Genomic DNA, 15,624 nt, shown 5'->3' with positions numbered 1-15,624 from the left:
TCTCAATGTGTCCAAAACACTAAGTGTTTGTGGAAGTATTTTTAACGTTTTCATCTGATTTGGTCACAGTTGATTATAGTCCTTTACACACAGTCAAACAGGAGCACAATGCAATGTTAAATACTTTTATTGTAAGGCAACACATCTGATACAGCTACATCAGTAAATATATCCACCATCAACACAGCATAAAAATCATTTCCTCTTTGGATAATGCATCCTTTTGGTGATAGTATTCTGTTTATGGTTGGTTGGCTGTTTTGATAGACACGAATCAACATTACAGAGCAAATTTGAAGCATTTCACAAAATTATTTAACTGTTAGAAGGAGTATATGTGACACACAGGACAATCTTTTGTCTTCTTAACACAAACATATCTGGATTCTTGAACCGTTTAGACCTCATATTAAGTGTGATCTCTCAATGATGTTTCATAATTTTAAAGACACACGTAATAATGACGCATTTTCTTATACAGATAAAATTCATTAAATAATCAAGAATAAAAGAACACGTTTCGTGTCCCATACATGTTTGGTCCTTATTGTATTGAAAACATTCAAGTTTATTTAAAAAAAAAAAAGAAAGAAAACTTAAAAGCCTATTCATTTTTAATTTTAAAAGCAAAATGAGCTAATGTCCACTGTAAGACCCAACAAATATACTTATCTGTTCCATGTTCACATTCAAAATTAATGATATGACAAGCATTGTTTGGACAAAGTGGAATCACCGACCAATCTAAACAGAAGAAGACGGTAAATTAGAATAAATGAGACTTTGCAACATGAAACTTTGCGTTTGCAGTGAGAGCTGATTTTGAACGTGTTAGTTGGAGAAAATTACAAACGTGTTCAAAATAATATCAGTTCAACATCACAAACCAGACAGACAGCAGTATTCTGCATGGAAAATAATGCAGTTGTAGGCGCAGTAGAGTAGTAGAAGACCATCACAGCAACATAGCATGTACAGTATGTTGCTCATATTGTATAATTAAAATCATTAATTCAAAGTGAGGCAGCACATGTTGGTAATAGGGCAATCCCTATGAATCAAACACCAGACTTGGAATAAAAAGCTGACTGGAGAAGTGAAGGCATATAAAGAAGTGAAAAAGGAAAACTAGAGCCTAAAAGAACGACACAGTACTGATTTTCCATGCACTGTGTAGAAAATACAGGAGTAAATTTCCGCCAAGCACTCAAAAATTTTCGAGATATAACAAGGACATTTCTCTACTAGAAAAGCCAAAAGTTTGCTAGAAAAAACACTCTGAAATTTTGAGTTTAATTAAAAAAAAAAAAAAAAAACTCGAAAATGTATGAATTTCAAAAGTTGAACATTTTTGACTTTTCAAACTAGAACATTTCCTACTTTTTATTTTTTTCTAGAAAAGTACAGAGAGGTTTTTGGTAAATATTTACTCCTTTTTTCCAGTGACCCTAATATGCTGTGACATAAAAGACCAGGAAGAAAACGGAAAGATGCCACTTGAATGGATCAAAGAATTCCCAAAATGGCAAAGACTTTGGAAAACTCCAGATTTCTCATATATAAAATTAACAAGACCAAGATATGAAGAAGTTTATGGCAAGAAGCCATCACATAGTCAAATTTTTGAAAGAAAAAAAAAGCAAGCAGGTTACAATTTGCCAAAGAACAAACTGACTGACTATCCTAAAGTGAATTGGTGCAACATTTTGTTGAACAATAACAAGATTCCTCCCTTTGGATGTAAGTCCTCAAACAATTAGTTTTGGTTACCATACATTAAAGCACGGTGACTCAGGTATCATGCTGTGGTCATGTTTCTTATTCTATGTCGTCAGACCTAGTCATCAAATACCAGACGTTACCGATCAGTTTAAAAACACTGAAAGAACCAAAGACGTCATGTTGCTTTAGGCGAAGAGGAAAGAGAAAATTCCCTTAAAGCAGAAGTTTCAACAACATCCCAAACGCAGCGATAAAGCCTTGTCTTGGTCCCAAACTAACCAGATTATCGTTATGAACACGCCAGCCCAGATTCTGGAGCTTAATCCATATGAAAACGTGGGCTGACTCTAAACGTGCTGCTGCTGAGGCAAAGCGAACTCTGGAATGTGTCCGATCGTGGTCACCTGTTCAGGATGAAGTCACTTCGACTCCAGTCTGAAGCCTTCCTAAGGGACGGCGGTTATACAAATAAATATTAATATGAAACATTCGTCCAGATTCAGAGGAAAACTGAATCTTCAGAAAACTTTTGCGTAGAAGGAAATATGCAAACACTTGTTAATTTTTTAAAAATTTACTAAAAATCCATTTTCTTTACTTTCTGTATTGAGATATTATTTTCCTAAAGTTTTGTGCTATTCAGAAGGTTTCCACTTTCTGAATAGCACATGCAGCGTTCTCAATGCATTTCTGTGTGTAAATATGAGCCGTTATAAGATTTATTAAACGCATACTGTTAAAACTTTGAACACAACTTAGGCCTGTACTATAGAGCAGGTTTGACATATTGGAGGTTTCTTTAAGAAGTCTGTTTTAATCAGCTGTAGCAATGCTGATATCAATCTGTTATTAGTCTCTTTTTCTCTTGACTTAAACAACAAATAAAAACAGATAACCTAGTTAGAAATTTACTTCAGTCCTACAATGGAGGTGGGATTTTGGGGTTTGAATCGTACTGGTGGCGGTTTGTGGAAGTTGCTGAAGACAGAAGGTGTAAATTCTTTGTTAAAGTTAATATTTTAGGTTTTAAACCATTATCATCTTACAGCACCTACGTTCTGAGGCACAAATAATACAAATTCCAGTCCCGAAGAGTGTGTATCACTGGGAGGTTTTGAGTTTGAAAGAGAAAGCACACTAGGGCGGAGGTGTCTGAAGTTTTTGTCACGAGCCAAAATCGTCAAGGCAAAAGTTCTTACAGGACAAAAAAAAAAAATAAATAAATAAATAAAATAATTTTTAAAAACATTTAAATCACCAAAAAATTATTTAAATAAAGGGGTTGAATTTTTTAGAGGAAAGGAAAGTTTAAATCATCCAGAACTTAAAAAGGGCTTTTCACAAGTAAGGAATCCAGTTTGAACATTCTTTTGGATACTAAATTGTCCAATTCTCAGTAATAAAAACAGAATTAAAGAGAAAGCAAAAAGTATGATTATCAAAAGACAAAATTCTTTATGTGGGTGCTAAGAAGATTCTAATTTGTCTGTAATAATTTTGCACTAATTAAACATAAAAAAGCCTCAATTTGCATCAACCACCTGAGCTTGGGGCCCCAATCAGTCCAATCAGCCCAGCTGTGCCGTACTTTGGACACCCCTGCAATATGGTGCGTATTTATTAAATATCTGCAATTTCTTTTTAACATGTTTCAGAATTAAATTATTTTACCATTTCAACTGTTCTAAAAAAATATCAGAAAGTACAGCTGCTGCAATCATGAATTCACTTTACATAAAGTACAGAGTGTAGTTACAGTTACAGATTCATGAATTGAAGTATTAATGGTGAAAAATCCCAGCTTTTACTAAGCAGACGTGTCAAAGTCAAGCTAGTTTAAATGAACTAATTTCCTCTCCCTCACTTTTTTTTCCCAATTAATACTTTTTACTAACTTGTGAAATGTGGTATCCTTGGACCTTATTATGTTGTTGTCATAGTGTTGACAATTAGTCGCAAAGCACCACGTCACTTTTTCTTTTATATATCAAGCATACATTTAAGATTTAGCGCATCATGTTGACAGTAAAACCAACGATAGCCATCGTCTGCAAGCAGCGTTTTTGTCCTCCAGCAGGGATCTTGCGCATGTACAACGTGACGTTACATTGCAACGTCTATATGTCGATCATGACTTAAAAGAAATTTGACTTCGCAACTTATCTCCTCGCAATTGGGCCTCTTTCTCCAGGTATGTCTTTGATGAACGAATATCATTATAACATGATGTGAAAACTCAAAAAAATCGATTTTACACGATAGCGAAGTGAAATGGTGCATCTCAGAAAACCAGAGGAAAGAAGTACTTTTTTTTTTTTTTTTTTAATTTTCAAATGCCATTGACTAGAATTTGTTTCAGTATAAATTCCCTACTATGGACTAAAAAAAGTTAAAATAAATAAATAGTGCTGAACCCAGGTAAGGAGTAACCCAGCTTCGTGCTTCTTAATGAGCAGGTAATCCTGCTTGGTAGCACAGACCACAGCTGTGTTTCTGTTCATAAGGCTGTTTGTACACTTCAGAGATAAATATTTTAGTTTTTAACACTTTTTATATAGAAGCATTACAGATGGGTAACAATAAATTCACAGAGGTAAGCCGCTACTTTCCACTTTCTCAGTTTTACAGACTTTGATCTCGTACTAAACACTACCAATATATATCTGGTTAAATAAATAGAGTTTTTTTTTTCAGTCATTTTTCTCCGTTATGCACATATTAATGGGGGAGTTATTGTCGCTCTCGTAGAAGTCGTCATTCTTCGTGGCGGCAGGAGACGTTCCTTCGGTCTCGAAGTGTTTCCTCCTGTGGAGCCTGAGGCTCTGCGAGCGGCTGAAGCCCCGCCCACAGACATCGCAACCGTACGGCCTCTCACCTGTGTGCAGCCTCACGTGGTTTTTGAGGCTGGAAGCGCGCGTGAAGCTCTTGTCGCACTCGGGACAGTCGAACTTCTCCCCCAGGTGGATTTTTTCGTGTTCCCTCAGTCGGCCGGACTGGTTAAAGCTGCGGTCGCACACGGAGCAGTGGTACGGCTTCTCACCCGTGTGGGTGAGCCGGTGTCGGTTCATGGCGCCCGAGTGGGCAAAGCTCTTGCCGCAGTCCGGGCAGGAATATGGCTTTTCTCCCGTGTGGACTTTAAAGTGACCTTTTAGCTGACCCTTTTGTGTGAACTGTTTTCCGCAGAGGGAGCACTGGTAGGGTTTCTCGCCAGAGTGAATGCGCATGTGGATCTGCAACGCCGACATCTTGTGGCAGTCTCTTCCACAGAGCCCACAGCAGTAGGAACTCTTCGAGTTGCTTCGACTTTGCTTTTCCTCAGGCGACATTGGAAGACCGCGTTTTTCAACGTCTTTGTCAGCATCCGGATTTTCTGTAGACAATTTGGATGTTAAGACTTTAAAACTGAGCGTAGGAGCGCAAACAGGGTTTGTACATTTTATTTACAGTAAAATTCAAGCATTTTAAAGGTAAGTTTTCATACTCTTCCAGCACCACACTAACAATACAAATGAACTATAAAAAGACAGTTTCAGTTCACTATTGTATATAATTTATTACAACAATTTATTACTGTATTCTGCTCCTGTCAAAAAAAAAAAAAATTTCCCAATTGTGGTGTTTCCATTAAATAAGAAACAATTAAAATCACACGTGAAAAAAGTTTGTTCACGTGAGAAGTCGTTAGAAAACATGCCGTACCATCATCCTCCTATCACTTCTTGTCGTCTTCGTGTTTTCCTCCAGTAGTGACATTTCATTTTTGATCACATGCGATGCGAAAGCGTTTCCATTGCAGTTTTGCGAAAAACTAATTGTTATACGGCCGAAAAATCAATTCATTCTACCGCAAAAACAGTTTATCGAATAACGTGATTTTTTTTTTAACTGCCATGTTTTCAATAAGCAAATGTATTTTTTGAAAATCCAAATTGAGTAATTATATGGTCAATGGAAACACAGGCATAATAAACTGTTTATTATAAATTATTTTAATTTAAAATAATTTTATTAATTATTAAATGTCTCTCTCACACACCTAACTGGTACAAGAGCAAAACTTTAATTTAATAGAAAGTCCCCCAATTTCAATAACGTTGTTTAACGTATAGAATATAAGCCAACCTTTATTTCAATTACACATAAGTCATTGGTCCATTAGAATAATAAATATTACATCCACTACATTGAAACAGTCCAAACATATTGTTTTAAGATAAATTACCTTCCAGCACAGTGCACCAATCAATCAGACAGTGATCAATTTGCTCCCTAATTGGCTCTGACCTCTTAACAGATCAAATACATGCATCTCTGATGTGTTTAATTAAATATGCCAATGTTGAATCTTTGGAATCAGCTGTTTAAAACTGAATTTCCATAATGTGCCAGAAATTGAAAAATAATCATCTTGTATAGATCTGCAGTTTTTGAAAATAAGAAAAAATAAAAGAAAAAAAGGGTCTCCAAAAGTTCAAAGTCACATGATATCATGATATCTGTGTTGAGGCCCAGGGAAGCCAAACTCTAATTAAAATATTATTTATATTTCAGTTTGACTTGTATTCAAAATTCCTGTGGTCAAATACAGTTTTAATCTCTGCTCGATTACCTTTACAAAAATTCAACAGTAACAACTTCTCAAGCAGAAGAAATACTTTGAGTAACCTCACTGATTTATTGTAGTGTCTCAATACAAGTTAGGAGTAATTTAAATTATAATCTAAACATAAAATGAAAGTTAATAAATGGAATATACATTAACTACACTGTACTGCACAACATAATACTTAACTATAGCACAACGACTAGAACAAGATTGAACTCTACCTTACACCAGGGAAAATATTTTACCATTTAGCCAAAAGGCTCAGACAAAAAAAGGCCAAAGATGTTTCCAATGGATCCAACAAATTCTTGGCAGATTACTTTCATGTCCAGCTTGCCCAGTCTTTCTTTAAGGATATTACAAACAACTGCATCGTTGAGTCTGCCTTGGGTCATATTAGCACATAGCCATGTCTTTACCCTGTGTCGTGCACTAAAACTCCCTGCAGCTTCACATGAAGACACTGGCACCAACAACACAAGTCTGAGGAGGGTCGCAACTTGGTCACATAAAAACCTCTACCGCCTCTCCAATTGTGCTACAGAGGTGAGTGGTGTGAACAAGGGGAACTGTGTAGGAAAGGAGCTCGTGTCCTGCTCAGGATAAGGTGTGGGGTAATCATCTGTCTGTAATCAGGAGTGCACACTTCAATTTTAGCTAAGTTTTGATGCTGTCCTCTTCAAAATGCTCCCCAAACTGAACCTCTAGCATCCAAAACTTTAAACACCGCTATCCGGTTGTAATCCACTATTTTGCCAAAAAGGCATCTTCAATCTTGTTTTTCAGTGGAGTCAATGGAATCAAGAGAGTCAACCAATGTTGGTACTTTGTCATACAGTGCAAGGTAGCTCCCGTCATTTATCTTTTCTGAAGAGACGACTGTAGTCTACATACCAGACACAGCCTGAGATTTTTCTGAAGTGAAATATTAAGGCATTCAAGCTCTCCAACAACAGCTGATGCAGGTGTGAGGCCCAACATAGTCTTTCCTTTGCTGAAATCCTCAAAGAAGGCATCCATCTTCTTCCGCTTATCCGGAGTCAGGTCGCGGAGAGCCTAAGTAGGGAGGCCCAGACTTTCCTCTCCCCAGCCACTTAGCAGTTGCAATGTATTTTGCCATCTCCTCCATCCTGTAGAGTACCCACTCATACTGCCCTAACACAGTTACTACTGCAGAATGACACATAGTGCACCTTTGTTGGGCATAGGCTTTCATGTTGGTTAGTGGTGTATTTTAACATGTGACGATGTTTTAAAGCATGGTCTTGAATTTTATTGACTGACAAAACAGGATGCTTAACCGTTTGGAAGCAATTTTTGAGACACCATCAAGAATATGCCCACGAAAGCCAGACATGGGCAGATTGAGCCCCAACAACACATCTGTCACCACCTTTGCAATACCATAGCCCATTGTGCCAGACACCTTGTAAGGTTCAACACACACCTCATTTGGGAAATAGTCATGGTCCACAAAGCGAAGACACTTTCTTGTTCAGTGCCATAAACATCCTGTGTTCCATCAACTATCACTGAAAACTGTTTCATTTCATTCTGTGCTTTGAACCTTGTGTACTCAATGGTCTGTATACATGGGGTAATCCTAATCAGTCCTATATGAGAGAAGTTGATACAAATAGCCACTTTTATCAGTGGGGTCACTAAAGGCTTGTCCCCATCTTGCCTCATCTAACAGAACTAACAGTTTTTGTAAGCAATGCCTTGCCATCTCCTGCTTTTTACCTTATTTGCTGGATAACTGGACATCAATTGGATTGAGTCGATGTCCATTGTCCACTTATAGTCACAAATTGATGATGGACTTGGGAGTTTTGGTGCACTGTATATTTCTGAATGGCTTTCTGAATGCTGCACTAATGAAAGTAGCATCTGGTTTTCGTCCCAGTACAGACTGATTTGAAAATCCTTTGCTGCAACAAAATCACAAGACTCCTGTCAATGTTGGACTGTAATGTAACCAAGGAAAACTGTCAAACCATTTCTCTTGGAAGGACAATAACTTTCCACTAGCAAGTGTTTGTGAACTTGCTAGTGGAAAGCAAGTCCACAAGCTTGGTTTCCAAGCTGTTAAGGCTTTGTACAGTCACTGGGGTTTGAACTTTAACATCCTGCACTTGTGCTGGCAACAGGGCCATCCTGTCCTGCCCCTGTCACTGGCGCCGGCACTTGAAGGCTCCATCCCTGCTACCACTCTCCCTGGCTCTGAGCAGTCTGTCTCCTAGAATAAAAGTTTTTTTCATAACTCACAACAACCCAAACATAGTTCAACACAACAGCGGGTACTGTCATTGCTTAACTACATGTTTAAATGAAGTTCATCCAACTTACACAAAACCAAAAAAAAACAAAAAAACATGTCGATTCCTTGCCTGACTGGATGTCCATTTTTGCTTTGAAAAACAATCTGATGGAATGCTGGAAAAGACTACTGTTGTGTCCAAGTTGTGCTAAATGGAGTTTTATCACAGACGTTATTCACGCCTGAAATAGCATCTCAGTTCTAAATATGTTGTAGCACCACAGACGTCCCCGACATTAAAGTCAGCCCACATTTCTAAAGAACGATTTTTTTTTAAAAGAAATTCCATGAATGATTATGGAGTCCTGAAACACTGGAAAGCTGAATGGGTAGAACTGCACTAAGTACCAATCTGATGGTTGAAGAACTTAAATAACAGATTAAAAACAAATTTCAGGGGTTTTAATCGAAATCTTGCTTATTTTAGTCTTTGATTAAATTGCGATTAATTCATCGCATTTTAATTAATCCATGGTTTGCAGACAAAACTATCGCATCAACAATGCCAGGCTGTACCTAAAAATTCATCCTTGTTTTTTTTCTTAGATGAATGGCAGTTTTTTGGGGGGCTCTGTAGACTTGCATTGTTTAAATGCACAGGTTTCTTTAATTAAACTTACTGGGCCGTGAGCATATCTACACTTTTCCCAAGATTGGAGGGGTTCTGATCCGTCTCGTCCCAATCAGGTTTTTTGCCTATGCATTACCGTCCTTTGAAAGAAAATTGGCCTTGGCATGGCAGACCCCAGAGATAAACTGGAGATCAGCCTGATTTGTGCATCTCTAGCTTTATTTGTGTCTTTTGCGTACAGTGACAAAGCGCTACATTAGGATTGGTGTCTCCTTACCGTTTACTGACCCCTCCTCTTCATCTTTTACTGTAATCCTAATCTCTTTGTTGCTTTGCTGACGCAGCTCTTCATTTTCTTCCGGAGTCTCACAATTCTCCCCATCTGATGCCCGGTCAGGAGTTTCCTCTATCAATGTAAGGACACCACCCGTATGAACATTACATATCAACACTAAAGTTAGATGTACATTTAAAGGGGCAGTATTGTCCAACCATGCTGTGCTATAAAGTGGCACATAATGCCACTTTATAGCACAACCAAGTAGCAATGTTACCTTCAGTTGTAATAAGAATACTGCATGTATAGAAATTTGACGCAATACACCTTGAAATTGGGGTTTGGTGCCCTTAAACTCCTGCTCTTTTTGAAACTCCGCCTCCAGGAAATCATCACAACATTGCTCCTCTATTAACCCTTTAACAACATTTTTACCAGCTTTGCATTGAGAAGTAGCTTGTATAATGAGCTTAGCAGATGCTCAGTTCCACCAGGTGTTTGCTAATTGCTGCTGGCAAGTCTGAAGGAGCTGAGTGCGGGAGGGCTGCTCTGTGAGGCGGAAGCTTGGAAGCTGCTGCTCAGAGGAAGAGCTTTGGCCTTGAAGGACAAACATCTGGTGGAACACCAGGCGTTTGGCACAGCTTAACATTTGCCATGGGAGATTAAAAGGTTTCTCAAACATGCATGAAAGAATCAAAGTGACACTCCAGGTATATTTTTGATGAGGTAATAACATTATAACATAATGTAAAGCTAAAAAAAAGTGCATTTTACATTATACTGACCCTTTTTTTTAATATCGAGAATACTTTAAAGTACCGTATAAGGGTTCTTCCTCTTCTTCCTGTTTCACTATAACATTCACATGGGGAGTGGAAATGAGGTTCTCTTCTGGCTGAGGCGATGTGACATAGTTAAGACGCTCTGAGGAAGTAGGCTCAGCAGCATTTGGAGAGGTCTCGCTTTCAGGTACCTTAAAATACAGTTTTGTAAAAAAAAAAATTAAATAACTGAGTAAACTAAAGAAACAAATTTCAAAATGCTGTGTCCTGTTACTACTACCTTGCAGACAATGGAGTTAGCCTGGCCCTCCAGGTACGACTCATCTACCGATGCTCGGTTCACTCCTAAGATGACATCAGGGACGGACTCACTCTTGCTCTGCGTACACGACCGCCGGTGGTTTCTTAGAGTTCCCGCTAATGAGAAGTGCCGGCCGCAGTTACCGCAGGTGTATGGTTTCTCTCCTGTGTGGATCCTGGTGTGCCTCCGGAGCTCCCCAGGAGCGACAAACGACTTGTCGCACTGAGAACAGCTATATGGCTTTTCTCCCGTGTGAGTCCTCATGTGTGTGGTGAGCGTCCACTGCTGTGCGAAGGTCTTGCCGCAGTCAGAGCAGTGGTATGGGGTGATACCGGTGTGGAGGCGCTCATGCCTCACCAGTGTTCCAGACAAGGCAAACCGTTTGTCACAGAATGAGCACTGGAAGGGCCTTTCCCCAGTGTGAGTCCGTTGGTGGTCCCTCAACTCAGCCGCTGAGTTGCAGCTCTTCTCGCAGTCCGAGCATGGAAATTTCTTCCTTGTGAAGCCCGCAACTACCTCGCAGTGCATCGCCTCCAGGTGCGTCTTCAAGTGCCAGTGCCGAGAAAAGCTCTTCTGGCAGATGGAGCAGTGGTAAGGCCTCTCGCCCGTGTGAGTCCGCCGATGGAGCCGCAGCTCCCCCTGACTGGCAAACCTCTTGGCGCAGAAAGTGCACGGGAACGGCTTTTCGCCCGTGTGGACCCTTTCGTGGATCATGAGTAGCCCTTTCTCTGGAAATCTCTTTTCGCACATGGAGCAAGGGAAGGGCCTCTCTCCTGAGTGAGTGCGCAGATGCCGCTGAAGCTTAGAGGCGTAAGGAAAGTCTTTCCCACAAACTGAGCAGCTGTGGAGGGATGCTAGCTTTTCACTCTCGCTCTGAATCAATTTCTTGGAGGGAGTCTCTGCAGGTACAACACCTGAGATGGGATTCACTCCTGTGTGTACACAAGTTAAGGATTAGCACAATATTCAGGAACATTCAGTGGATCCCAGTGTTTCTTTGCATCAATTATTCCACATAATTTTCATGACATTCAAATGAGAAAATGTAATTCTTTTACATTTTCAATTGTGAGTACTAGGGCTGTTGTAAACGAATATTTTAGTAATCGAGTAATCTATCGATTATTCTTACGATTAATCGAGTAATCGGATAAAAAAAATTATAAAATGAAATATTGGTAAATCTGGCATAATACCGGTGTTACAATCAGATATCAATATCAGTCCAATTTTTCATATTTGAGCATCCCTAACAGTTGCTTTTTTGTAGTTTAGAAAACTAACCTGTAACAATAATAGCTCACTTTCTAAGTTAACCAGAAGAAAAGTTATAGAAAAATCTGAAATTATACTGAATTTAACAAAGAGGCAGGCTCACAAATATGCTTATAAAAAATGTCTACAATCCAGCTTTTAGTTTATGTATTCATCCTCAGTGAGTTTAATAGATTAATTAAACTCACCTTGCCACCTAACCTGTCACGCTTTGGGTTTGAAAATACGGGAAATGCCGCCTGGAGTGGGAGGAGAGGGCGAATGAACGAACGTAAGATGGGGTGGAGGGGAGGAAATAGACCAGCAGACTGACGAACCGTTAGACCGGGGGACGAACACGGGGGGAAGCAATACGGGATATTTACGACACCTTCACTGGTCACACTCAGAAACTAATCTACCAGCCATGTACGATGCGCTCCGCCACCCGTTTCTTCAGACCGGGATATGAAATTTATTGTGCGGTTCGTCGGTAAAGCTACATTTACACGGTAAGCATCAGCTACTCAGCCGCCCGCCCTGTTCAGGCTATCCGCTCACCTCAGCGCTCTTCCCGCCGTTCGCTTTCAACCAGCAGCCCCGGAGGAGAAATGCTGCCGTACTCCAGGCATTCCCCCAGTCATTTTAAGGATGCTTATTGGTTCCCCAAAAACGATAAAAAGTCGGGCATTATCATCAATCAATAAAATCCCCACGGGCCAATCTTGAAGATTGGACTTTATGCCGCTGAGACTTAGCTTTTGTCAACAACTCAGAGGCGGAAGTGAGAGCTCCGCGCAACGCAAATGAAGTCCCGGCCGGAACACGGTGCGCTAACTAATAAAACATAAATTAACGAAGCTTCGAGGCAGGTAAATTTTCCTCGAGGAATTTTAGTAATCGAGGTACTCGAATCATTCAAGGAATCGTTTCAGCCCTAGTGAGTACACAGATACATCGGCCACAATTTTCTAAATTTTGGGAGAGCGACGATTGGCTGATACTTACCTGTGAAACCGATCTTGTCTTAACACTAGAAATCAGCTACTGTTCCCTTTAGTTCTGTGGTGAGAGAGGGCTGACTGACAAACCCACCCACCAGATCATGTCTGAACTTTCACTATTAGCAACAGTCACCTCAGTGTTGCTAATTAAGCAACTTTGTTGCTGTACTTAGTTAGCTTTCAGTAAAGAAAAAAAATCGTTATAGGTCAAATTTGGAATCGGTAGGGCAGGCTTTTTTTAAAGCTTTGCTGTCGGCCAGAAAACTACAATCAATGCGCCTCTATTTTCAAAAAGGTTGAGCCGTGTTTTGTTAATAGCCAGTTTTATTGGTCCTACCAAAGGTGCATGCTGATTTATACTATTCAGGGTGTTTTAAACTTCAAATAAAAGAACAGAAAAACCCCACAAATATTAATCTATTGACAGCCAACTTAACTTTAAGATCTTTATTTACTTACTGACTTCGGAGAACTCCACTTCTTCCCCGTCTGAGTTGATTAGACCACCTACTTCTTGCTCATCTTCATCAACAAGGACCACCGCTGGTCCAAAGTGGTCAGAGTTCTCTGAACCCATCTCTCAAATATACAATCTAACAAAAGAGAAATCCATGTTTGACTGTAACAATATGGGCAAATAGCTCATTTTGAAGGTGAAGAATAGAAGTTAATATTTTTGTGTCAATACTGTCCAAGTACAACTAGGTAGAAATTTTGAAGTCAGGTGCCAGTAAAATGAAATTTTTAAGATGAAAATTAAAATCAAGAAATTTTGATTCAGTTAACTCAGAATTGTTTATTTTGATGCAACCTGCATTTGACTCTGAATGAATATTTATTTTTTCTTGACATTATTTGATATAGGCAGTGCTGTGAGATTTATTTGACTTGTGCACAATTTATGGTACTGAGGACCTACTGTTAAATATTATTTTACTGATTGCAGGTTTTTCAGTTATCCTTTTGACTGAATAGCTGCTGTATTGTGCCTGCAAATATTTTGTAATGCATGTCTAAATTAGGTGAATTTATTGCCAGATAATTTTTCCATTTTGCCAGATCACATAGCAGCATTTATATCGAAAGCGAAAAATTAACAGCCAATTCAGGTGATCGGCAAAGATCGGCCTCATGGGTGATCGGTATCGGTACCTATCCTTTTCTGTAGAGGTTTTCTGTTTCATGTTTTTTTATTTAAAACATGAAAAATAGAAATAAAAGGTATTTAAAAAAAATAAATTATACATTTCCTGTAATCTGATAATTTTTGAAAAAGTATAGGTAAGCTATAATTTTTTTTTTTTTTTTTCAAAAAATCAGGTTACATTTGCACCTCTAAACGAGTTTTAATCAGATGGATTTAGGGCAAAATTATTTAATTGGATTATAAAGGTTGCAGACCAATGGTTTTGATAAAAGCATATGAAATCACAAAAATGCACCAGCATTCCATATCAAGAATTGGAAATTGATATTTTCCATCTAAACTGATTGAGTTGGGATTATTATTACGAAGAATGGACAAAAGTTTTAAAGCTTGTACAAACATAAATCAAAATGAGTATCATTGCAATTGCAGTTGAGGGTATTTTGACAAATTATAGACTTAGGGCATGGAGGTTAAATTTAAAGGCAAGCCACACTCTTCAGATGTCTCTTTTTAAAAAATAAAGAAAATTAATGAATTAAAAAACAGTGTGTCATTCTCCTTTCAACTTAACAAATCCTACGGAAACATATAGAAGTTTGTGACTGTAGGTTCAGAATGTAAACAAGTTAAAGGGTGTCGGTATTTTAGTGAGGCGCTGTTGTTTTCTCCACCCTGGAGGACATCCACGGTCCTGCTCAAGGGCAGCCAGACAGGGAACAGGAGGTGTTGTGGATGGAAGAGTGACTCGAAACGACACGCGCAACCTTCCTCGCGTCACAAATCTGATGGAAAGGTGTCACCTGTATTTTCTGGGACTTTGATAATTCAACGTAAAGAGGGCAGCTAGCCCAGTAGCATTAGCTCCAGGTTGCTAATTATGCATATCTGCTGCCTCATTTCTACTGTTTTCAATAAATGAAATGACTAACCTGTTGGAGTACAAAACTCTCTAATGGAATAAGGGGGATAAATACACAACACCCTCAGCAGACGTAGTGAGCTGAGCAGACAGTAATTGACCTGTAAATGAGTTTTAATCGTGACAGCGGCGGTCACCACCAAGCTGGTCAGCGACCACCTCCTCCTGCTCTGGGGGGTGGGGGAAGGACCGCTGATAGCCAGCTATCGGAGACATGGGTGGCGTTTCACGGCATCATTTATCTTAACAAGCAGCTAATAATAACCTACATTTTGACAAAAAAAATTTAATGACATTAATCATCACAGCCCGCTAGAAATTCACCAGATTTCTACAAAACCCCCCTCTCAGATGTGGATAACACTCGCTAACTCGACTAGCTAACGACAGACAATGGACATGTTGACCAACCTCTGCATAGATTGTTCCCTCGGGTCAAAGGAGTCGCTTCGAAATAGTTTAATGCGACGAAACGGGAATAAGTGTGTTAACGAGTCAGGTCCGTGCTCAGGGTGCTAAAACGGTGCGTCAAATGATTGTAAACAAACAAATGAGTCACGTTAGAAAAACGGCTGATGACAACATTTTCAGCTTGAGTTGGTGTTAGAGACCCTCAAAACTTCCGGTTATCACAATAAAAGCCCCAAACAGCACAACAATGCGTTTATTCCTAAAGCTCTGTAGCGGATAGTAGGCAAATGTGGGCAAGTAAATGGAG

At 39.2% G+C, this 15,624-nt stretch overlaps 1 protein-coding gene across 2 annotated transcripts; it reads right to left on the bottom strand.

Annotated features, from left to right (window-relative positions):
- Positions 1–111: 111 nt before the first annotated feature.
- LOC106928860 (uncharacterized) lies at positions 112–15,493 on the bottom strand. Of its 2 annotated transcripts, XM_015005403.2 has the most exons (6): positions 15,318–15,493; positions 13,297–13,430; positions 10,559–11,511; positions 10,316–10,469; positions 9,497–9,625; positions 112–5,092 (listed from the first exon to the last, which is right to left on the bottom strand). In XM_015005403.2, the coding sequence occupies exons 2-6, from the start codon at positions 13,412–13,414 to the stop codon at positions 4,413–4,415; spliced, it is 2,034 nt and encodes a 677-aa protein (XP_014860889.2). In that variant the 5' UTR covers positions 13,415–13,430; positions 15,318–15,493; the 3' UTR covers positions 112–4,412. The 2 variants fall into 2 exon arrangements, with proteins under 2 accessions (XP_014860889.2, XP_087865187.1); XM_088009061.1 differs by having other exon boundaries at positions 13,297–15,493.
- Between the last annotated feature and the right edge of the window lie 131 nt (positions 15,494–15,624).

Source organism: Poecilia mexicana, unplaced genomic scaffold (genome assembly GCF_051168715.1).
Source record: "Poecilia mexicana isolate PSO_F unplaced genomic scaffold, ASM5116871v1 scaffold_2, whole genome shotgun sequence".
NCBI lineage: Eukaryota > Metazoa > Chordata > Actinopteri > Cyprinodontiformes > Poeciliidae > Poecilia > Poecilia mexicana.
This window is presented reverse-complemented; position numbering and strand designations above follow the sequence as displayed.